The sequence below is a fragment of the Rhopalosiphum padi genome, chromosome 1 (genome assembly GCF_020882245.1).
Source record: "Rhopalosiphum padi isolate XX-2018 chromosome 1, ASM2088224v1, whole genome shotgun sequence".
NCBI lineage: Eukaryota > Metazoa > Arthropoda > Insecta > Hemiptera > Aphididae > Rhopalosiphum > Rhopalosiphum padi.
In genome coordinates, this window is record NC_083597.1 from 61,869,362 (window position 1) to 61,894,354 (window position 24,993).

General features: G+C 27.3%; 2 protein-coding genes across 3 annotated transcripts in view; both read left to right on the forward strand.

Annotated features, from left to right (window-relative positions):
* Positions 1 to 24,993, forward strand: part of LOC132917478 (uncharacterized) — a 262,491-nt gene that overhangs the window by 47,620 nt on the left and 189,878 nt on the right. The window lies entirely within an intron of this gene.
* On the forward strand, positions 8,459 to 24,382 carry LOC132931950 (uncharacterized). The gene is made up of 2 exons (XM_060998071.1): positions 8,459 to 9,411; positions 22,343 to 24,382. The coding sequence occupies exons 1-2, from the start codon at positions 8,715 to 8,717 to the stop codon at positions 22,960 to 22,962; spliced, it is 1,317 nt and encodes a 438-aa protein (XP_060854054.1). The 5' UTR covers positions 8,459 to 8,714; the 3' UTR covers positions 22,963 to 24,382.

Here is a 24,993-nt window from a genome sequence, read left to right on the forward strand (position 1 = left end):
TAACTATTTTTTGACTAAATCGAGTTTCACTCGAAACCACTTTTTTAAATACTAAATTTTTATTAATACTAAATATTGATATTTTAAATAATTTTAAGTATTGAAATTTGATTTTTTTGAATAAACAAACTCACCAAATTTAAAATATTTTTACAACATAACAAATAAATGTCATTTGACGCTGTGTATTGTTTACAAAGAATACTATTTTGTTTAAAATAATTAATTAGACTCATAATTATCAAATTCAATGTTCTATTATTAATAAATGATTTAACGTTACATCATTTTCAACAGTTAATTCAAAACTTCTTTTAAACAAGATTAGTGAATAATATATCAGAATATATGTATAATGTATTTCTTTTTATTTAGTGATTTTTTTTTTAATTTTCGTAATAAAGAATAGTTATAGAATTTATGAATATAAAATAGCTTAAAGCAAGAAATTCTTCATTTTCAACTATCGTATAAGACTGTGGATTTTGTATCAACAACAACAACATATTTTCTGTTTAAGATAATATGAATCATCATGTAAATCATCGTTATACCATATTATACGAGTATAACAATTTTGTAGGTTATGATTCAAGACGTTGTGTATCCCTTATAACCTTTGGAATTTATGTTATGTACTTAAGGCGATACTTTATTAGAAAAGGATTTAAAACAATGTGAGTTTCCTAAATTATTTTATTCTTTATGAATCGACTCAAATCTAAAACAGTTTTATTATATCTTTAAAAACTATGCAATTAATTAAATACTGCAATTAACTATTCACTGTTTTTAAATTAATAAACTAATATAATTCACATTTAGGCCATCATGCATAAAGTGTAGGCTTGTAATATATAAATAAATTATTTAAGAATGATCTATTATATTTTTCTTGTGTCTTTTTTCCTACACCAAGAGTTTCCTTAGCGGCCTTCTGTTCTTTAAACTTAGTAACCACGACGCCAAATCGGGTCAACAAAAGGTGCCTACGCTTCGTGCAATTTAATCACATTGTGAGTAGACCAGTGCCCGTCTTATATATAACGGTTCCGGCTCGAAAACGAGGTAATGGAAAAAAGTCATTCTAAATATGTTCTTTCGTTACGGGTATACGAATAAGCCTGCTGAGACTTAAAACTGCAATATTTTCATTGATCTTTGATTTACTTCTTCTCACACTCGTAATTCTTATAACATTTTATTGATATGAAATAATACAGTGCAGGTACTGAATCGCATTTTTTTTATATATATTTTAGTGAAACTTTTTAGAATTTCAATTACTATTCAATAGCTTATTTTAATATATAATAATTACGCGTTGTTAATTTTAATCCACTAAAATGAATAATAATAATAATAATAATAATAATAAAGCAATGATAAAATAATACATCGATTAATGACAATATAATGTCAACATGTTTGACAACATAATTTTTTAATTATCATTATACATCATAAAATACACTAGGCTGTTTCTATGTATATATATTTATATATGTGTAATTTCATATTTATGTACAGTATATAGAGCTACTGTTTAAATAAAAAAATTACAATTACTAGAAAAACTCATATTTTTAAATTAATAAAAATATAATTAGTTAATGTTAAGGGAATAATTTTGAAATGCATAGAAAAAAATATAATGCTTTATTCTGGTAAAAATATGTAGTTGATCAATTTTAATTTCAATCTCAATTAGTGGTTAACTGTTAACTACTTATATTAAAATATTATTAACATTGTTTTTATTTAAATAATTGAATAATATTATTGAAAGTTATTTTGAAAATAATTATTTGTATTAAATATTAAACAACAATATTATAGGTACCTATATATTTACAATATTATTATATATCGAATATAAATACAGAATAACTCCATATTGATATCTTTGATAATTATATTATAATAAATTGACCTATAATTGATAAGTAAGAACATTATCTGTATTCGCTGGTTTTCTATGATATATTTTTAAATTGAAATATTTTACGTGTTCATAGATGTCTTAAAATATTATTATTATAAATCAATATACTTATAATAATTTTACCTTACAATTTGATATTGGGAATATATTTTTATAAATAACAACACAAAATTGATTCTGAAGAATGTAAATTCACTATGTTCTACGTTTGAAAGATAGATAAAACGCATGGACGGCGAGATGTCATATTAATGGATTTTTGATTTTTAGTTTTACCACTATTTATTGGCACATTTTATAGTTTAATAAATTATATTGATTAAATACCATCTACTATTCACTAATATCAGGACAAAACAAAATGCTTTATATTTTAATGCATAATAAAAATATAATTATTTTATAGATAATAATTATAACAGTAATTATTAAATTAATTATGACATAAATTACAAAATATCCATTGTAATATATTACTGTTAAATTTTTAAATAATTTGGTTTTTTATAGATTCAATGTGCTTAATTAGTTTGTAATATTAAAATATTGATATATTATATAGTCAAATTTGTTTAAAGCGTTAAATAGTTAGAATACATTTTAAATTTTAGTTTAGTTCTAATTTAACCAATAAGCTTAAAATAATATTGTTGGAATAACATAAAATATGTTAATAATATTATATTAAAATATTTATTGAATTTTCAAAACATTATTTATTTATTTTTGTTTAAATATATAAGTAATTTGTTAAACTTTTTAGTATATAAAAAAAAATCGTTAAAATACATACAAATATGAACTTATACTGTTAAATATGCTTTAAAAGCTATTGACGCAATTTTTTTAAAAAGGGAAAATACTAACACTTAAAATGTTTTGTACAATATGCATTATATATTTTATATATAGGGAGAGAGTGAGGAAAAAGAGTTTTGGAGCGATGGGACTAAAAATACCGTTTAAGTTCAAGAGTGGACCAGTCATTAAAATAATAATGTAAAATACAACAAAAAAGGACCATATTAATATTAAATATTTGTTTTTAATTAGTAAATATTATAATCGTTGTAGCAACGATGTTTGGTTGATTGTATAAATGATTATTAAAATGAAATAATCGATATTATAACATTTTATTTTATTGTGTATTTATATAATATGTTATAGTAATTCAATAGGTATTATTTCAGTTGTAAAGGGATTTATTATATATACAATTTTATTTTACAATACCTATTTTAAAAAGTACGATATTTTGTTTTTCATGGAACATACAAAAACAAATACTTCTTGTCTCTTGGGTTACGTTAACACGTCTGCGTATAGTGACGTCTAGAGAGTTGATGTGGCAGAAAACTTTTTTCCCGCGATTGCAAGTAGTCATACAAACTGTATTGGTCTCATCATCCCACGTGTTATTGGGTCACGTCATTGGTCAGCGTCTTCGTCCTTTTACCAACCATTGTCAATATAACTAAGACTGAGAATATTGTAAAAATCCAACAATTAGATGTTTATATTATTTTAATTATTATCGGTGCATTCGATTTTATGAGTTATCAGTTGAATTTGAATTTTCCGAAGACATTATTATGTTTCGATGTGTACTTGAAATATAAATAACACAATATTATAATATATACATAGTGTAGTTGAGTACTTGTGCAGTTGTGTTCATTAACATTTAGATTTGAGGTTATGGTTGCCCTCCTATGTTAGGCATATAAGAAGCAACGATGACACATTTGATGTCTTGATAAAAGCAATTCTGGCCTTATACAGTCTTTACATTTCTCGTGGTTGAAAATTTTACATGCATCGAAATGTAACGAACCGACATATCTAAACTTACTATTATTTTTTTATATATCATGATTACCATGATTTGATTTGTAAAATAAGTTTTATAAAAATAATACAAATTATTATTGATTTATTAATTGATTTATCTTATAAAACCATAATACGTACCTGTATATTAATAGTTTATCACAGGTATGAATATACTTGCATTATTAATGAGTGAAAATTTTATATTATACAATGGTAGATTATTTATTTTATTTTTTTATTGATTGATTTATTTAAATAAACCTTCAGCAACAGTGGGCATTGAGTGCATTTTAAAATATTAAATTACATACATAAAGATAACGTAAAATATTAACAACGCATACATTATTTTAGTAAAACTACTCAAATACTAGATATGTTAAGGAGAATTTTATTTTGTCTAGTTGATTGGCGGTGATGAAGAATTTGATTGAGGCAAAAATATCGTATAGTTAGAATCCTGGTTGAGTGATTCCGGAAGCATAACATTTTCTCTATACTGGGTTTAAATACAACATTCAGTGAACATATTTTGAATGTCGACACTGGCCTCACGAACTGTGAATATACGTCCACTTTGGCCATTAAGAAACTATGAGAAATTATTGTGGGACCGTGACCGATTCTTGGTATTGCTCTAGTAATGTTGAATACAAACTTTCTGGACAATTCGAGATGGATAAGAGAATAATTTTTATAAACGTTAAAAATATACAAAATGTATGCATTCAAGTGGAAAAATTATTAACATCATCTAAATAGCACAAAAATGTATTAAATACTTTTGTTTGCAAAATATCTGTAACTGTTTTAAATTGTTTGGGAAAATTAAAATATCTCACTATCTCGGAACATTTTAAATTAAATTTTCTGTTATTAACCGGGAACTTGCTTACGATTTAACATTCTAAATATAATAAAGTCATTTAATATTGACACTACGTAGATTAAAAAAGTGTAGTATTTACATTTGTAATAATATTGAAAAATTGTTACAGAATATATGTCGCCTTTTCGACACCGATAAAGCTATTTTTAGCGACATCCCACCATTGCAAGTACTGTATGTATATATTATGGACAATTAGGTGACTATTTCGACGCTATTTAAAAGTCTCAATTAATTTTAAATATATTATACAGGATGATTCATCAAGCAAATCAATCTTATTTTTAGATTTAAAAATTACTCTATCCAAATTATGGTTTTTAGAATTTTGAAATAGATATATATTTAAAAAAATATATTTTTTTTTTATTATTTCATTTTTTTATATGATTTAAGAAGATGTGTTCTATGTTCATACAAATTTTTTTTCCCGAAATATAAGAATTACTTTTTTTACTATAAATAGCTGTTTATTAAGCAGACTATAATATTTTGAAAATGTTGGTGTATTTAAATCAAGACTCAACATTTAAAATATTAGTTAACTAGTTTCTGAATATTAATAAGCTTTGTGTATTAAGAACATGCAATATGGCTGGAAAATATCAACGCTATAATAATTGGAATATTGTCTGAGTATATAATAATTATAGTAGACTATAGTACATATACATATATCATCATATTTGTTATGTAATATTATTATAAAGGATTTTTTTTTTGAGCTTATATTTTTTTTAATTCAGAAATTAGTAACTACTAATTTGTATACCAATGTAAATGCATAAACATTTTCAAAAAATAATAACTATAATAACTTGCAACAAAATAGATTGGTTCTCATTTGAAAAAAAGTCACTTTACTGTTTATTAGGTGTTATGTGTATCTAGTCATTCAGTAGGATACATTTTGAATTAAATTATAAATTATTGTGTATGATGAATAACGATTCTGAGCGTAGACGGTCTGTCAGACTATATTGCTAAAGATATTTTGTATCGCTGTTAGTAGTTTATTTGACTAATAGTAATATAGTAGCTTGTGTTAATTCATGCAGAAAACAAATAGCATATATTATGTAATAATAATTAGAATATTAATGCTTATAATATTATTAGGTATTATTGGATATTACTTGTATACTTATATTAACATATAAGATAAAATATTTGTATACAATTATGTATCAATTTAATATCAAGCTGTAATAGTCTTATACTAAAAGCTAATAATAATAAAAAATAAAAAAAGTTGAATAAACCATAGTAAAAGGGATTAGAATGATTAGATCCATTGTATAAATATCTAAAAATTATTTTAAATATTTAATTATGTATAAAAAGGTATAAAATGTAAATAAAATAACTTAAAAACTTATTCTATACTCTGATGATTGTTCTAAATTAGTTATTCGCGTTTTTAATTTATCACATTAATTTATATAATTTCTTTTAAAACTATATATTTGTCAACATAATTAGATAGTTTATAAAATCCTACAGTTTTGCACAAAGTAAACTCAATCAGCTTTGTACCATCAATAGATCAAAAGTTGCAGATATTTTTAACTTTTACAAATGATTAGATATTTATTATATTATTTATATTTTTTCCCTTAATACATATAGCGATATAGACGACTGTATAGCTGATTGTATATTAGAAATTATTAACCTTTTTGTATTGATACTTGTTCTTCAATATAATTGATTAAATTATAATAATATAAAATATAAGTAAATTTTTTTTACATAAATAATTCATTTCTGAAGATTTTTATAATAAACACTTAGTTTAATTTAAATTTAAATGTACATTAAGTATCGTTACTATTTGTTGATATAAAAATACAAATATAATGAAATATTATAACAATAACCCGATACTAATAAACTATGAATTTGTTGTTTATCGAAAAATATACTTTGTTAAAAATTAAAATACCTAATATAATTTGTATATTTTTACATTATCTTCAATTTAATTTCAAATGTAAACGTGAATATATTACAATATTATTGGTCTTATACAGATTGAATAATAACTGTATTCGATAATCGAAATGTAGTCTATAATATGTATACACATTATTAAGTGTCTTTTCAGACTAGTATCTTCAATCAAATAGTTCATGTATTAAATACTTGTGATACGATTTTGAATAAACATGGATACACTATTTGGTTCGGTTGATTTTACGAAAGTCTAAATTCCAATATCTGGCGCAGACCATAATACATATTAAAAACATTATATTGTACTGTTTTCATTTAAGAGACTTTTGATTAATACTAACATTCAGTTTCTATTATTTGTTAAAATTTGATATAATATTAACATTAGTAAAATGATTAACTAAAAAAAACGGGTTTTATATACAATAAGAATAAAAATAAACATTTAGGTAGGTATCATTTATCATGTTAATATTTTTGCGTAGGAACCTACTCTATGTTCATATAATGCTTTCGTACAATATTATGCAGTAGTTTCAGCATAATATAATACTGTTGCAAGCAGTGTACATTTATACACGAAGTCAGAAACTATTAAAAAAATTATCGATTTAGTAAAGATAATTGTAATCAAATATATAATTATATATTTTTGTTATACGACAATATGGTAACGTAATCGATTGCTCCTTAGACTTAGCCCGTATTATATTGAAATATTAGGTTGGTTATAATTTTTGATGGGATGACAAGGATTTTACAATGCTGAAAATGTTTCTAGAATTTTTTTTCCAGTCCCACGAAGTTACACAACTACGGATGATGATACTATTATAGCCTATACAATGGTTAAAATAATGTGTGAATTTTCACTCGACGTTACTATGAAGGCCAGACAAATTTATGTAATGTTAGATTTATTTTTTTCACAGTCAAATAATATTATAAATTTGACCCGAGTTGATCTCAATCAATAGTTTATCAGTGCAATCGTCACCCGTTTCTTAGTTACTTAAATAGGAAAAAAATATTCTTAAAAAATAAAATACGTGTTTATTTATATAAGTAGCTTGTACTTAGTACTTACGAACGGAAATAACTGTTTTAGATGTTAATATTTCACTACGGTGACTCGTATGGCGCATACAATCTATAATCGCTACAAATTCAATCACATGTAAACCATTATGACTATTTTATGAATAAAACTCAAATGTAACTATATACTGGAAATAACTGAAATGAAAAATCGACACTAGTCCACCCAATTTGTAACACGATTAAAAAAAAAATATATAAAATGCCCACTTTACAAATAAAAATAGAACTTATTCGACCGTACAATGTTAATAATAATAATATAATAAAATAAAACTATATTATATATAATATGATTTGTAGTTAACAAAAATGCAATATGTTGCAATATGTTATTGATGTGCAGTTTGAATACCCGAATAAAATGTATTAATAATCCATCGAATTGGAGAGTTAAGGTGTAGTGCACCAACTAAATATATTAATTTATCGACGGCAAGCATATTTCATGAGGCCCAGACAAAAGATACAACTACTAAATGAATGTGATAACTATTATAGTGATGGACTATTAAAATATAATTTTTGGATTTGACTCGTTGATCATATTCCGAATAGGTTTAGGAATCATTGGGTGACACGGATGACACGGGTATTCGGAGGTAAAGACGAAACGATGATATTATCTAGTTTTTCAATACGTGTGTAGGTATAATGCACAAGCGATGGTACAGAACTTAAAAAGAAATAGAGGAGAAAAAAAACCCGTTAGATAACCACCAACCGGTTTCATAACATCGTCATCTGCTAACATATTATTATAATGTGACGGGTCGGAGATGCGTTACTACGCGGCCAGCGTTGATAGATATAATATTCACGGTCGCATCGGTCGGTGCACGCGTGCTCGCGGTTCATCTTCGCGGCGCATCTAAATATTATTTCGCACGATAAAACGCCGGTGAATCGTTTCCCGTCGGCACAGCGACAATACCTAACCCGTAACCGCTATTATTCCGTCCGCTTTTCTTCTGGCTTGACGCGACGACGATGGCAGATCGCCGCACCGACGACGCCACGTGGTCGTCCCGCATGGATTACCTGAGCACGGTCGTATTCCCGCGGGCCGTGGCCGACGGCGCGTTCGGACGGGGAGCCGTGTACGCGTCTTTTCGCGCGGACGACCGAGACGGCGCGGCGGCGGCGGCGGCCGGCGACCAGTTCATGTCCGACATCGTTTTCGGCACGGTCGAGCTGACCACCGGAGCCGAGTGGCCGGCGGACGGCGTGCCCGTCGTGGTCAAGTTCAAGAACGCCGACGACCGCATGTCGGCCATGATGAACATGCACCAAAAGTTCTACAACGAGTACGTGTTCTACGCCCGTCTGCTGCCCAAGCTGGCCGCGTGCGCCGCCGACCCGGCCGCCGCGTTTGCGCTGTTCCCGCGGTTCTTGTATTCGAACGCGACTGCGGACGGCGACGCGGCCGGCGGACAGCAGCAGGTGATCGTCCTGGCCAGCCTGGCGCCCGCCGGTTTTCGCGCGGCCGACGAACGGGTGTTCCTGGACGCCGAACACATACTGCTAGCGATCCGCAAGTTGGGCGCCCTGCACGGGCTGTCGTACAACGCCAAAGCCGACGGCCGCGGCGCGGGACCACCGCCGTTCGCCGATCTCTGCACCACCGCCCTGGTCGAGACACAGTGGTACGACGGACACTGGTACAAGAGTCCGCGTTTCTTGTCAGGTTGGTATTTAATGCACTTTCATCAGTCATAATATAATATGGGCGGATCGCGACTGCGCCCCGACCGGGCTGCAGTGGTTTCGTATAGTGCCTACTTTATAATATTCTAAAACTCGACAGTCTTGTGAAGTGGGTATACTATTTTTATTTTTTTTTCATATTCAAATCGCAGTACGTATAACCATCAAGACATGTTTGTATTCGGATATCGCATGTTTACTACGAGAAATATATTGAATCGATTGAGATTTCCTAATAAAAATACATCAGTTCCCCATCACGTCCGCGACTTCGCGTGACTTCCATTTTGTTTGTTTAATAGTATAAATGTAAACAAAATTTAGGATTTAAATATTATTAAAGTAAGAAATTATTGTTTTAGTATTTTACTCATTGTTAAAGTAAATTCGCCAAGAGACCAGGACTGCGCGGCGGACGAAAACTCGTCGTTCCGCACCACTGCAACACCTGACGCCTACTTATCACCTGTTGATAAGAGTGAGGTCAAGTTATACAGTGACGAATTTTGTTGTAGCGATTGCGATCCTAAGCTAATATTTGAGATTTTACCACATTTCACGTCGCACTACCATTCACTACGTATAGAAAATAGTTTTAGTCGCGGAGAGGGGATTTTTGTCGGAGCACATGTATTTCCGTAAGCGCGAAGTAATCCTGGTCTCTCAGCGAATTTATTGAAGTAAGGATAATACATTATTAAACAACATTTATTCAGTAAAATTTATTCACCTGTGTTTATTATTAATTTATTGACAAACATTGAAAATCGAATTTTATTTTCACAAATACACGTGTTTTTTTAATGTAATTATTGGTAATAATAATTATTATAATTTTCGATAATATTTAAAGTATTTTTTACCAAATACAAATACATATTCAACATAAATATTTGAATACTTTTTTTAAATGTATTCAAAATAATTGTATTTAGAAAAATAAAGTATTTAAATGCTTAAATTTGAACCCTTCACAAGACTGTATTTTAAATATTATATATTTTTGTTTTTATTCGACGACGGACTACCTTTGACTACCAATGTGTTAGATTATAATATTATACTAGGTTATATCTCCACATAACTACTACGTAGAATAGAGCCACCCAAGGTACTGCATCTATTATTTCTTCCAAATGTTTCCTAGGTTTATCTTATATACATTATACTTTGATGTTTTCATTTTTTTTTAAACTATTTTATGATTATTACTACCTCTTCCACACACGCTTATAGAACCTCGTGTTTACCTCATGTCTGTTAAATTATTGTATATATAGGTGTAAGAAATGCTTTGTAGTTTCGGGCTTTACTGTCAGAGTAGACTTTTGTTTATTTTTCAACGGATTCAACACATAAAATCTCGGCCAATGTTAGCTCGGTATAAACTTAAATATTTACACTTTTTGAGTAGTTACGCGCTTAACTATGTATGTACGTGTGTAATGTAAATAAGGGAAAAAAATAAAATTATATAATACTGTGAATAGTTGAACTTAGCATTGACTGTTTCTTACAATCTTCCGGTTTATCGACTATTTATAAAAGTTTTATCACTTGAACAATTTTTTTTACAAATTTATTTCTCTCTTATAGGTACTCATAGTTTAAACAACAGTGACAATGTTATGTTAATACATTTCAGATATGCATAAAAAATAAAACTTAAATAATGAACATTAACAGTTTTAAAATTTAACTGCTAAAACTTTTTTCTTGAAAAGAATTGCATTTTCAACTCTAGATATTGTATTGACTGTTTAGTTTTAGAACTATTCAATTCCTTAATCTTAAAAAACATTTATAATAGTATACATATTTATTTATTTATCTAGATATTTTCAAAGAAAAGTATGCTAGTAAATCGTAAATCCATTCCACTAATTATGACTTTTACTATTTATTACAATGCCAATTTATATTTTAAATTTTGTATAAAATATTTTAGTTAAAAAACATAGAGTTTTATCAATAAAATTTAATAATGCAATTTGTTTTCATTATAATATAATATTCATATTTATCAATATTATGTGATATCCTTTTATAATGATATTTATTACATTTTAAAATGATTTTAAAAGAATTTTATGAATATTCTAATTACGATTTCGTATATTTTTAAACAAAATTAAATAAAGAACCGTCATATTTAATATAATAAAATCATTTATATTAGTACCTAATTAGGTACTTATTCAATTAGTTATTAGAGTTTGTTATTATTATAATCGATCCGGCGAGGATGAAACGGTAAAGTAAGATACATATAACTGTATCCTAGAGTTTTCTCATATTCTCCAGCGAATCATCACATAACTATATGGGCTGTCTGAGGCACAGTGTGATATGGAATGCGCTTAGAACTATATAGTATGTTGGGTCATGTTGGGATAGAAAACAGCATAATGTGGACAAATATTATAGAGGACAACCCAAGAGGTAGAGAATCTTTGTGTTTCTACTATTGAACTTAATGCTGATTATCCTTGGTTGTGACTTCGTGTAGTCTGTGGCGTTAGTTTGACCGGGTATCGCTTTGTGGTTTATAGTTTCAACGTCAGCGATGCAAAATAGAAAGTATTATAAGTCCTCAGCAGTGAAAACAAATAGATTAAAATTCAGATAAAATCTCACTTTATGGTGGTTGCAGTTAATCTTCAATGTTGATTCTCGACTTAGATGACTTGCTTGGACATCGACGGTGCGAGTCTATTTTCTAAATTCTTAGTTATATATTTTAAACAGTCTGTTTTAGGAAAATATGATCAGGAGTTGTTGAATAGTTTGAATGAAGGTGATCGTCTTTGTCGTTGGTATAGCAATATGTTTATTCAACCCATTCGAAAGTTAACATCTTAAAGAATAGGCAGCATTGATGATTTTAATTTTTATCGAGTGAGAACTCTCTTTTCGGTAATATTCATAAAAATATACGTAAGCGAATTATCACATTAAATCGACGATGCTAGTTGGAAAGTCAACGGTTATCGATCTTGAAACACTGTATTGTACACCGGACATTGTCGTATGTGGTGTGTAGTAATACCTTGTCGTTCTCAGTAAATCGAGTTTCAAAAAGTAACACCAATAACAAATAAAAACGAAATTAAAAAAAAAAAAAAAAAAAAAATGTTGAATAATAAATCATATACCAGTTATTTTATATCTACCTCAAGATAAATATAAGCAATGAGAAGAAAACATAGTTTTATCTTTCTTTTTTAAAGTTAAGCACTAAAAAGAGTTTTAAAAAAAGTAAATTAAACTATAAAAACCTCCAAATAAACTAAATGATCTGCTACTGAGAATATGAAGCAGGTTAAAGATATCACCACATAAAAAAACTAAAAAGTATAATATATACATATTTTTTTTACACTAAATTGTGTAGTGTAAATAGAACGTCATAAATACATTCAAAAAATTTGAATCGTGTGTAATAATGAACTGTGGTGTACGCTGTTGAAATATAAATTAAATCACTGTAAATATATAGGCTTCAAAAATGTAATAACTTAAACAAACGCCATTTTCATATTTCAATTCCAAAATTATAAAAATGTATTATTTATTACTGCATGTTATGTTGAATATTATAATTAAAGAACAATATATTCTGAACACAATACTTTATGTTTAGTTATTAAAATACTGACTTCAGTACACATTAAAATATCGAGAAATAATATTTTCTACAGTTTAAATTATTTTCTCTCGGTTATTAATTTTAGATAATTACTTTATTAGTTTATTTTATCATTGTATTTATTTTTTTTTATGTTTGAAGTTTGGATCTAATACAAAATAATCAAACTGTTACATAAATATTATTTTAAGTTTAAAAAGTTTATTAATTTATAATATAATGTAGATATTTATAACTTATAAATATTAAATAAATAATTGTACATAAAATACATTTAAAATTGTTAACATAATAAATAAAAATTAAGAGTAAACCATTAAAATTAAAGTCTAAATGCATTAATATTTTGTTAGGTATGTCATAAATGTCAACTTTTAGAATGCAATCTTTCGAAGAGGCTTGTATACTTAAAATAATTATTGTACTTTGTACAGTTGTGATAAATATTTTTAAATAAATGTAATACTTTTTTGAAAATTTTATTTCTTCGATTCCTCTAAATAAATTATTAAGAATACAATTTTGCACGTATAAAGTTGAAAATATTGTTAGCAATTATAAAACATGTTGAATCAGGTTATAAATATTTTTCGACGCATCATACTATTGGTTTTAATCTTCCACAATGGATTACTAATTATATATTTTTGTTATTATTTTTATATATTTTATTCATGAATTCCCTTTTTTAAAATAGTGGTATAAATTATTAAATTATATTTCTATTTTTGATCAAATAGTATTACTTCAATTAGAATGTAAAATAATATTGAATAACTGGCCACTTTCGTAGTTTATTTTACATACTATGCTAAATAATTAGTATTAATTAGAGGAGAGAATGTAATAAATGATGATTATGGAAATTCTATACACCACAATGAACAGAAACGTAAGGGCTTCTGATATGCACATGAAATGTTGCTTATTAAATTTAAAGTAGGGTCTCTAAATCAAACATATCGTTAATATTACAATCTACATTTTTTGTCTATAGAACTCAGACTATTAAAAAACTATGATGCGGTTCAGGGTTTTCAGGAATCATAATACTGATTAAATAAAAACAAAAATTCTCGGTTTTATTAAAATTCTATATACAAACTACTATCTATCAGGATCTATTATTGAATATTTTTTAGACATAAATCAATGTTATTATATTATATTAAACAAAGCAAGGTTTGAGTCAACGTTAAATAATAAACGACGAAAAAAATGTTACAATATTTATGTAGAATCGAATATTATTTTTTTTTTCAATTTTTTTTTTTTTTAGCAATATAAGGTAAATGGTTGATTTCGTGAAGAATAGTTATTATTAATATGATTGAAAGCCATTCGTGTTATTATTTTATAGAGATAAATAAAAACTTTTAGAAGTTAATCGATAATGAACAAATTTCAGGATTTTATTAGTTGAAATCCCTCGGCAGTTCAAATTAAAAACTCGTTTTTATGAGAAAAAAAGTTGAAGATTGATTACTGAAACCCCAATCGAATGTGTCAATCGTGTTGTCAACGTAATAGTCTATATTGATTGATGAAAATTAACCAGGTTTCTTAAAAATTAAAATACAACCTATAAATGAATATGTACTAAAAAATCAAATTCTATTACCTCGTTTTTGTTAATTTTAGAAGTTTTGATAATAATATTTGAATTTAGATATAATTTACATATAGTTATTTTCTAGAGAACTTAATTTATTTTTTTATGCAGTATTTATAGTAATTAGTAAAAATATTATCTAGAGTATTACCCATAATATGTAGTAATTTAGTATAATACTATTATTTCATTGTGTTTTTTAAGTTATAAACTTTACAAGATTTGGTAAACGAACATTTTAAAATAAATATTTTAACTATTAAATTCATCAAAATATGATATTTTTTTAGTTATTTTAAAAACATTTACCATTATTAAATGAATATTGATTGCATTATAATTGTATGTATTTTCTGTTAGTAATCAAATTACACGAAAGAAAAATTTAATAAATAATATTTGTTGTCAAAATCATATCACTAAATCATAGCTTTTTAAAGCTTGACAGTTTTTTTTTTATTTATAGTGTTACAACATTTAATTGTTAAAATAGTCATCTAAAAAATTACTAAGTACTCATAAATATCGAAAATGAATTGACAAATCGATTGTACTGTGTTACTGTGGTCTTTCTAATTTCTATTTTCAACTTGTTTTACTACTTACAATATAAAATAACATAATAACCAAAATAATCAAATAATAATGTAATCTATATACCATTCTGAAAAATTAGTTTCTATTCCACTACACTTTTCTTTAAATTTCGTTAAAAACTTATCAAATGAGTAGTCAACCGATAATAATTTCTAACAAAAAAAAAGTTTACACGTTTTTTAAATATTGTGCACAAACAAACAAAATATTTAAAATGTTTGTACACTGCTCGTGTCTTATAATTATATTTTGTAACCATGGTAGCACTATTAAAGTAATAAAAAATAGCGGTTTGGGGATTCTACTTGGATAAAGTCGAGATTTGTAGACTGAAGAAAGTTAAGTTTTTGCTGCACGTCGATAGTCGATACACGTTATTTTTTTCGCGTCCCCTTTTGGTATATCTTCGCTTAACATTTGGAGTTTCAGAATTTATGAGGGTTAACTGTGCGTTATTATCGCAGCTCACACCATCGAAGATTCTCTTTCATTTTTAGCACCTACACAAACTCCTTACAATAAGCAGGAGGCGTATATAGAAGCGAAATAATAATATGGTTCGGTCAAAAAAAAAAAAATAATAATAATAAAGTTTAATCGTTTCTACGTACTTTTACCCACCTCTTAACTATACAATAGAACCAAAATAGGAAAGTGATTGAGAAAGCCATTTAACTGGTAAAATGATTCCAAAAACTACTTATGAAAGGACAGTATGGGGTAGTTTTAGGAACAACAATTTAATATAAAATATTTTATGTGTATTACTATGTATAAATAGAAATAATTCTACCTGAAAAATATGATCAGTGTATAAATTGAGTACTGTTTATTAATTTTTTATGTAAGCATATCATTAAATTTATAGACATATTATGCAACATCTGTATTCACCGTAAATAATCTTAATCTAATTTATACGCTTCAATTTCTTGAACCACCATGCACCGCTATAGAACTTACCACACCACTTAAATAATATTTATCTTACTTTATTAAAATTGTTAATGATAATTTCGTTAAACATTTTATTTAAACTCTTTCACAATCATTAAATATTTATAATTCAAGTATAATATTTTAAAAATTTTTTATTTTTTAAAATCAAAAGTTATTTAATACATTTATTTGTGATTACACGGCTTAGAAGATATTAATTTAAATCAATAACATGATTTCAAAATAAAATTATTTAATATTTAAATTGTTAAAATTGATAATTTGAACTGCACAATTGTCTTATTACAATGCGTAGTTTAAAGTAAAATAACTGTAAAATATTTTTTCAAAAATATTTAACGAATATTTATATTTTAAATCAAGAGTTATAATAAATTACCTGACATTTTTATTTTAAAAAGCAAAATTTTCGTGTTATGAATTATTTTATTTTTTCGCCATCTTAATTAATTAAAGGTACTGAATACATTTTAAAATAAAGAAAAAATAATTAAAAATAAAATTGTCATTCTCGTAAATGATTATGTACTACGAATAATTAAATTAACTTAATGCAAGTTGAATATAATTTTGTTTGTGTTATAGCATCATATTTATACATAAATAGATTTATTCTGATATAACTTATTGTTATATTTTAAATACTTCATTTTAATAAATAATGATATTATAGTAAGAATACCTTTTTTGAAATTAGTAAGAAAAAATATGTAATTAAATTGTTTGGAAAAACAAATTCAATAAACAAAAATGAATTTGAAAGGAAAATAGAAAATTAAATGGAAATAATGTAATGAATTATCTGGATGCAAGTTTAGTAAAAAGATGGCAGGTCGGTTTTTCAGAGACATTAGGAAAGTATGTTCATACCGTGGTAAATATTTGCATAAAGTTAACTTCAAAGTTTAAATTATTTTTTTTTTTTAATGCAATGAAAAAGAAACTTCTATGTATTATAATTGTTTTATATTTTAGAAAAATTAAACAGAGAATACTGCGCTGGACAACCACTTAGCTAATCGAGCCGTAGCAAACACTGAAAAACTTCCTAATTTTCTGTTCTAACTATACCACTATACCGAAAAACTATTAATTTAATTACTCAAGACATTTTCATTTATCTAATATATTTTGATTATGTTCTGTATCTACAATAAAAAAATATTACATAAATATATTATAATAACAAAATTTATAATAATATACTATTACGATTCACAAAGAAACAAAACTTGCATATCATTGTATATGTTAGAATTAAATTTAAATCAATATCATATTATAATGTGTTTATTATTAATTTATATAATACTTTTTACAGTAGAAAAAAATGCTAAGATCTTCAACTTCAATGGAGGTTTTTGGTAGAAATCGGATATAGTTTGTACTTTGAGGGGTCAAAAGTAGAAATTTCCTTCCTAGTATTATGAGTATATATTAATATAAGATATTCTGAAAAAAAGATAAAAAAAAAAATACGAAAAAACCGGAATATTTACGTAAAAACACGTTTTCGACTAAATCAATTTTGTTTTTCATTGTGATTCAAAAACGAATATTTGTAGTGACTTGACATTTCACCATATTTTATTTATATACGCATTTTTTAGACATAAATTTAGTTTTATTTTTATTATGTATGTTACATTTTTTTTTTTGAGTAAAATAACATTTATAATTTATATCAAAGGTACCTCAAAAGTTTTTTTATAGTTACTAAAATTTTTTAAAAATACATAGCCTATTTTTTTAATAGCGTTTAAAATACAAATGTGAACATAAGTAATAAAAATTTAAAAAAATGTATAACTATTTTCTTATTAGAAATATATTAAATTTTAAATTTTTATACATGACTATACCTTGGTTTAGAGTAGATTTTGAGCATATTCTATAATTTGGGTACTGTGAACTTACTGAATTTATGTAGGTTACTATAATAGTACAATTATGTGTGATGTGATTAATTTAAATTAATATTTGATTATGAAAATGATTTTAAGAGTCAGCCTTTATGTATAAGTATAATTTACTTATAATTTATTTATATAAATAAATATAGTTGTACTTATTTTCCTATTAGTAATAAGGTAGATTAAAATAATTATTGGTACGAGTATGTCATAATTATTTTCAATTTAAAACAATAATTAAATATAATAATATTACCTATATCGTATAATATTAGTAAATACCTAAGTGATAAGTCAGTACCAAAATATTATATAAATGTATAAATATCAGATTTGTAGTATAAATAGCTTTAAATTTATCTAAATATTTTAAAAATGTATTATGCTCAAGAAATAATAATATAATGGCAAAAAATATTAAGTCTGTATAGTAGATATTTTTTTAATTATATCAATATTTGATGTTTAAGAGCTCGGAAATTTAAAAAATTTAAAATTTAAAATATCCATAATTTGCTCTAAAATAAAGTCGAAATCTTTTTAACATTTTATCAAACACTGATATTTATAAACGATAAATAGGTACCTATTTAGAAAAAATTTCAAGTTAAAGATTATTTTGTTTTCGATTACCACAAATAATAGACAAAATATCGACTTTGTCGAAAAACTTTGTTGCGTAAAATATATTCTAGTTTTTCTTAGCTTTTATATCTTTTTTTGTTAGTTTTTTCCATTTATCTAATTTTTCTCCCTTTTTATTCTTTTCCCTTATCCCTAAGTCAACTAGGTCCAAAGTTCTACAAGAAACATACTTCAAAGTTGATGATTGAAGGATTTGTTCTTATAGTATGGGCTATATATAATTAATATTGACATTATGGTTTTACTCTTATATTTTATTTTATTAAAACTATATAATATTTTCTTATTTTGATTCTTAAATGGTTATATCTAAATCTTTAATTTAATTTAAATGGAAATAATGTAAAAAAAAATACCAATATTTAATTTAGTATTTTTTACGTAGTAGAATGACATTGTTGAATAATGCATATTGTATATGCTACCTTTTGTTAATATGTATAATTCGTGCATATATAAGCTCTAAAGTCTAAATAATGCAAATTGCACGGTATTCTATTCAACTCAGATTACGGGTCTAAGTAGTGATAAAAAAATTGCTTACCTACAATATTATTAGGTGATTATTATCAAAAAGTCTTTTTGATGTTTGCTGTCAATACATTGCGCACGTTTCCAATAACATCATGTAGGTAATATAATATGTTGTATGGTTACAACTAGTAATTTGAAAGGTTGAAAACAATCATAGTGCACTATGTATCTTTTTTTGTTTCTTCTGACGGACTACTAACTAAACGAGGAATACATTATTTTAATACGTCAAAAGTTAAAGTTACGTTATGAAATTTTGCGTTTCTCGTAAAACTAATTCTGTCTAGAATGTCTCATAAACTTTGTAACCCTAATATAAATTTAACGGTCTAGAGAAATCGTTTCCTCTACTACCTCAGAACGTCACCACAGTCACAACACAAAATAAATGGAGATTTTTTTATGACAACTGGGTACTTACTAAGAGTTAACGTATTTCAGTAACTCCGTTATATCGAAGCCCAAATATAAATGCAATCGAAGCCATATACATTTAAGGCTGCGAGGGTCTAAATATTATTAATAATAAATACTATTTAGTTAAGCACGCTGAAAATATATTTTTACTAGTACTATAACTACTCTATTTTCAGTATGTTTAGTACTATACAGCACAGTATTAATTAATTTCAGCTATATTTTTAAACAAAGAATACTTGTAAACAATTACAAAATATCATTAAAAATAGTTTTTTTAGTAAAAAGTTACAAAAAACCTTAAAATATATCTTAATATTGTATATAAAAGTCAGATTGAATCGAAAACTACGACAACATCTATAGCATAGCAACTCAACAAATTTAATATTGTTGCAGTCTTAAAAATGACTATTATTTTTAATTTATTAATTACATTGCGACGTTACAATGAATACTATTTAAATGGAATCGCGCAATAATGGGCCAACAAAAACATTCTTTTGAGATAGGTTTCCGGTTAACTGAATAAAAAGGAAAATTCTATCTTATTAAACATATTATTTTCAGCTAATTAAATTGTAATATCAATTCCATTTGTTGGAAAAAAAATAATAAGAATTTCGATGAAAAAAATAATATTATATGTATAACGTAACATTTAAATCAAAATTAATTCATTCTTTGAAATAAGTGAAATATTTATGTTTTATTAATGTCCCTTTTAAATATATAGTTTCAATTCATATCACTGTTAATATATATAATATGAGGTTCAGATGATCATTTTTCAATAAATTAGTATATTAGTCGATAGTGATGTAAATTATTTATTTCTCTAATTTTTGCAGCATGATTTTTTTTTCAAGACTCCACGTCATACAGCTTATACAAACATTGAAACATACAACAATAAATAGCACATAAATAATACGATATAATAATTTTTGTTAACGACCAGATTCATGTTATCAAGATGTTCTTTTCGTGACAAGTTAAATTAATATAATTTATATTATTTATACACATTTATTCCATTCCAGCGCTCAAGATTAGGTTAGATAAATTAGAACTTTATAAAAATTGGATTCGCCCTTTTATTCGTTTGCTGTCAACCAGGTGGATATTTTAAAAGGAATTTTATATACTGTAATTTTTAAAATATTATTCGATGTTCTAACAGGTGTCACACTGCCAACCATGTTACCATGGGTACTACTTTTACCTTAGAATTATCACAGGTTATTTTGAGATTTATTTTTATACTATATTTGAAATTATAGGTTCTTAGTTTTCACGATTTCATATAAGACGAGGATTGTTTTGTAAATTGTCTTCACTCATTTCTATTATTCTGTGTGTATATTATAATTTAAAACAATTTTTTTCTTCAATAAAACTTTTGTTAATAAATTATGATATTTATTAATTTAATTTTTGTAAGAGTTCTAATTAGTTGATACTTATGTCCATACTCAATCGCACAATTTTTCTTATTAGGTACTAAAGATTGTGTTTTTTCCACTTAATTACGAACTTAATATGTAATTATATACAAAACAAGCTATAACGACAGTCGATATTTTAAAGTAAACGTACTTAACGAATTATACGCATGTACATTGTACACAATTTGCAATATAATGAACACATAAAGAATTAAAGTACTTACTGTAAATTAAAGACTCTATAAATATAAACTAATTTAAACATTTTAAAATCACCGCATAAATAAAAAACTAACAAACATTACATATTCAAACTGATAACTGAAAATTCGCTCACTTAACATATCTGAAAACGTTCAAACGTCCGACTTCCATTTGAACATATTTTGAAGATTTATCAAAATGTATTCATAATACAGTAACAATAATGATCAGATAGACTTATGATAGACTCGATCGAGGACACTGTCATAGTGGATTATGAATTGTATTATGCATGCATCGCGACCCATATACAGTAACCTATAAGGCTATAAAGACTAAAATATCTTATATCTGCTCCGGTTGTTTTCGTCGCAATGTTGTTAACTATATTAAAGGGGTTATAATTTACCAACTATAAATATATATATATATATAATATAATTGAATAAGTGAGAGGCAAAATTAATTGCATATTAACTTTTAATGTTTTATCAATACCTTGTTCGATTTGAATGACTTATTTGGTACTTGTTCCGTCGTATAGTCGCGTCTCACTAGCTTTGCAAATCTATTAGTTTATCTGCTTTCTCTGCAATCTTTTATAGAAACAATACTATACGTATAATGCGCTGTTATCACCGATTATTGTTTTTGCTGGTGTGAATACACTGTTATTATACCTATTTATGTACAGGCCTGTAAGACAATACGAGGTATTTAGTTGTTTTTGATAACTACTGAAAACAGTTTCTACACGGTTTGCGATCGGCATTCGAAAAGGGGGGGGGGGAATTTGACTATTGGGCCACAATCGGGGGATCGCCGAATAGGCTTTTTGAAATATTAAGTAAGGTGTCCGTCGTCGTGATCCCGTGACACGCAGTTAGGTATACACAACCATAATAATTTTCATGTTTGACGCATAAACGCAGGAACCGGTAACCGGGGCGTGAACGCGTTACGCGACTCGGATACGAGTGGCGAGTACGAGGCAGCACTGGGCAGGATGAAGGACACGCTGAGCGGCGAGAGCGCGACGATGGCCGGGCTACTGCGGCCGGTCGAGCCGCTGGCCGTGCTGTGCCACGGCGACTTCTGCCGCAACAATCTGCTGTACCGGTACGACCCGGTCACCGGGCGGCCCGTGGACGTCGTCTTGCTGGACCCGGCGCAGGCGAGGTACGCGTCCCCGGCCATCGATCTCTCGTTTTTTCTGTACATGAACACAACGGACGCCAACCGGGCCGCTCACTGGGACCGGTACGTGGCCGCCTACCTGGACGGCGTCGCAGACGTGACGCCCGACGGCCGGCCCGTACCGCTGACCGCCGACGACGTGCACGCCGAGATGCGCGCGCACGGCTTGTACGGCTACGCGCACTGTTCGTTTTTCTTGCCGGCCATGGTGAACGCGGTGCCGCCCGACGTGGAGCGGCTGACTACGTCCACACCCGATGAGCGCATCGCACTCATCAACGAGTCCGGCGGACAGGAGGCTGACCGGTTGCTGTCGTCCATCGTCAGACACATGGCGGACCGCGGGTACGTCTGATGACGGCCGACGATGACCGACGACGACCGCTGCGACACGAGTGCTGCGTCACACTCCACGTCCCGCGCGCCCGTAAATAGTTTGTGAAAACCATGCGAAAAGAAACCCCTCATAGGCTACGGCAGTAGTTGGAAAATCATACACAAGACAATTCTATTTCTATACCAACACTGTATCGTAGTAATGTTTTTTTCTTCGTTTTAATTTTTTTTTTTTTTGTCTGCTTAATATATCACATTAAAATAAAAACTGTTATTTAAGTTTATAAAAAATTACCACACAAAGAACCACTCACTTTTTTACATATCATCGCACTCCACCTCGTAAATTATACGCATTATCAAATGCTTTACAATCACGTCAAATAAATAAATTATATTATTGGATTTTAAAACCATATATAATATTGCTCTATTTGTGTTAATGGTATATTAAATAAAAAAAATTTTTAAAAATATACGACACACCAAATATTTTTTCCTTTATCGCGCTTAATTTGTTTTTAAAATTGGCTATATTAAACCCATTATAAATCTGAAGATATCATTAATTAAAAAAAAGTAAAGGTTGTTTAAATATTCATTATCGTAATGGTTTTCAAATTTAAATAACTGATTTTATATAAATTATATTGATATTATGAAAGTATTACGACACAGACAATGTATTCTTTTATATCGTGTGTTGATTTGATGCATCCAACTTTAACTGTAACCTAAATGTCCGAGTGGTTTTAAAAATGCAAAAACAGTTTTCACAAACAATTTACGGGTGTGTGACATATTGACGTTAACGGATCTCCACTACACCATGTTGAACTGTTCCATAAATTTAACATGAAAAAATAAAATTTCGACAGATAACCCGTCGGTTTTTAGTTTATTATCTACAATTTGAATACATTATTCAACTCTACGAGACACAATGACACGGTATAGCGGAAACCCAGTCAATACTTACATCTGTATATTGGTGTGTGCACTTAACTACTTTATGATAATTAATAATTAATTATTATAATATATGCGTATGCCTGTAGGTGTTTGATACAATACCATGACGTTTATACGCATTATACTATACTATTATTAATTATTATATACTTAGATTAATATACGGTACAACTTCTGTTTATTGTCTTTTGAAGTTTTGTAATTATATGTTTGTGGTCACCGTTGGTTTTTTTTTAATGCAGTAGTATATCCAGTAAAACCAAAAAACAATCCATGAAGTATCCTTCTCATCTACCTACACGTAATATTACTAGTTTAATTTTTATACTATTTATAAATAAATATGACTTAAATTTATTCTTATTATTTTCATTATTATTATTATATTTATAATCGTTTATTATTTTGTGTTCAACTGTTGATGTCGTCGTCATTAAATTATTATCAAATGCATTTGATAGAAGTAATTTTTCGTGTTTTATTCTTTATCTGTTATTCCTTATTACAAGTTTTCTGGTACGTAGCTAGATTCTGGATGAACCTGGTCCACTTTTAACTTACTTTGGCTTACCCACTATTAATATTATAAAGTGTACATATTTTTAATTTTTAAAATATTGTTGTTTATTATGGTAACATAAAATCATTATTCTTAGTACATAATTATTATGTAACACATTGTGTGATAAACTACTTAATCATAAATTCACAACAATATATTAAATGTCAGTTTTCAACGGCAATGAACGTCTAAATAATGTATTCGTACACATTATATCATTATTAAATTATTCATGCATAGTTCACCGAGTTCATTGTATTTATTGAACTTATTGAAGTACATAATATTTCTGCAAATAGGTTTTGTAGGGTTTTGTCCGCAGTGACTTTGTACAATATTAGTATTTACTATTATTATTTATAAACATAATTAGTGTCTAACAGAGTATAACGACCAATATTCATGCTTTATCAAAAAAAAAAAAAAAAAAACACCCCATGTACCTGACTGCTACATCAAAGGTATGATTCATTATAATTTATAATAAATGATATGAATCATATTATAAATTATATA

Excerpts from the sequence above, each read along its gene's own strand:
- LOC132931950 (XM_060998071.1), top strand. The coding sequence starts at position 8,715 with ATGGCAGATCGCCGCACCGACGACGCCACGTGGTCGTCCCGCATGGAT. Across the intron at positions 9,412-22,342 it reads GAGTCCGCGTTTCTTGTCAG|GAACCGGTAACCGGGGCGTG; the intron begins GTTGGTATTTAA and ends GCATAAACGCAG.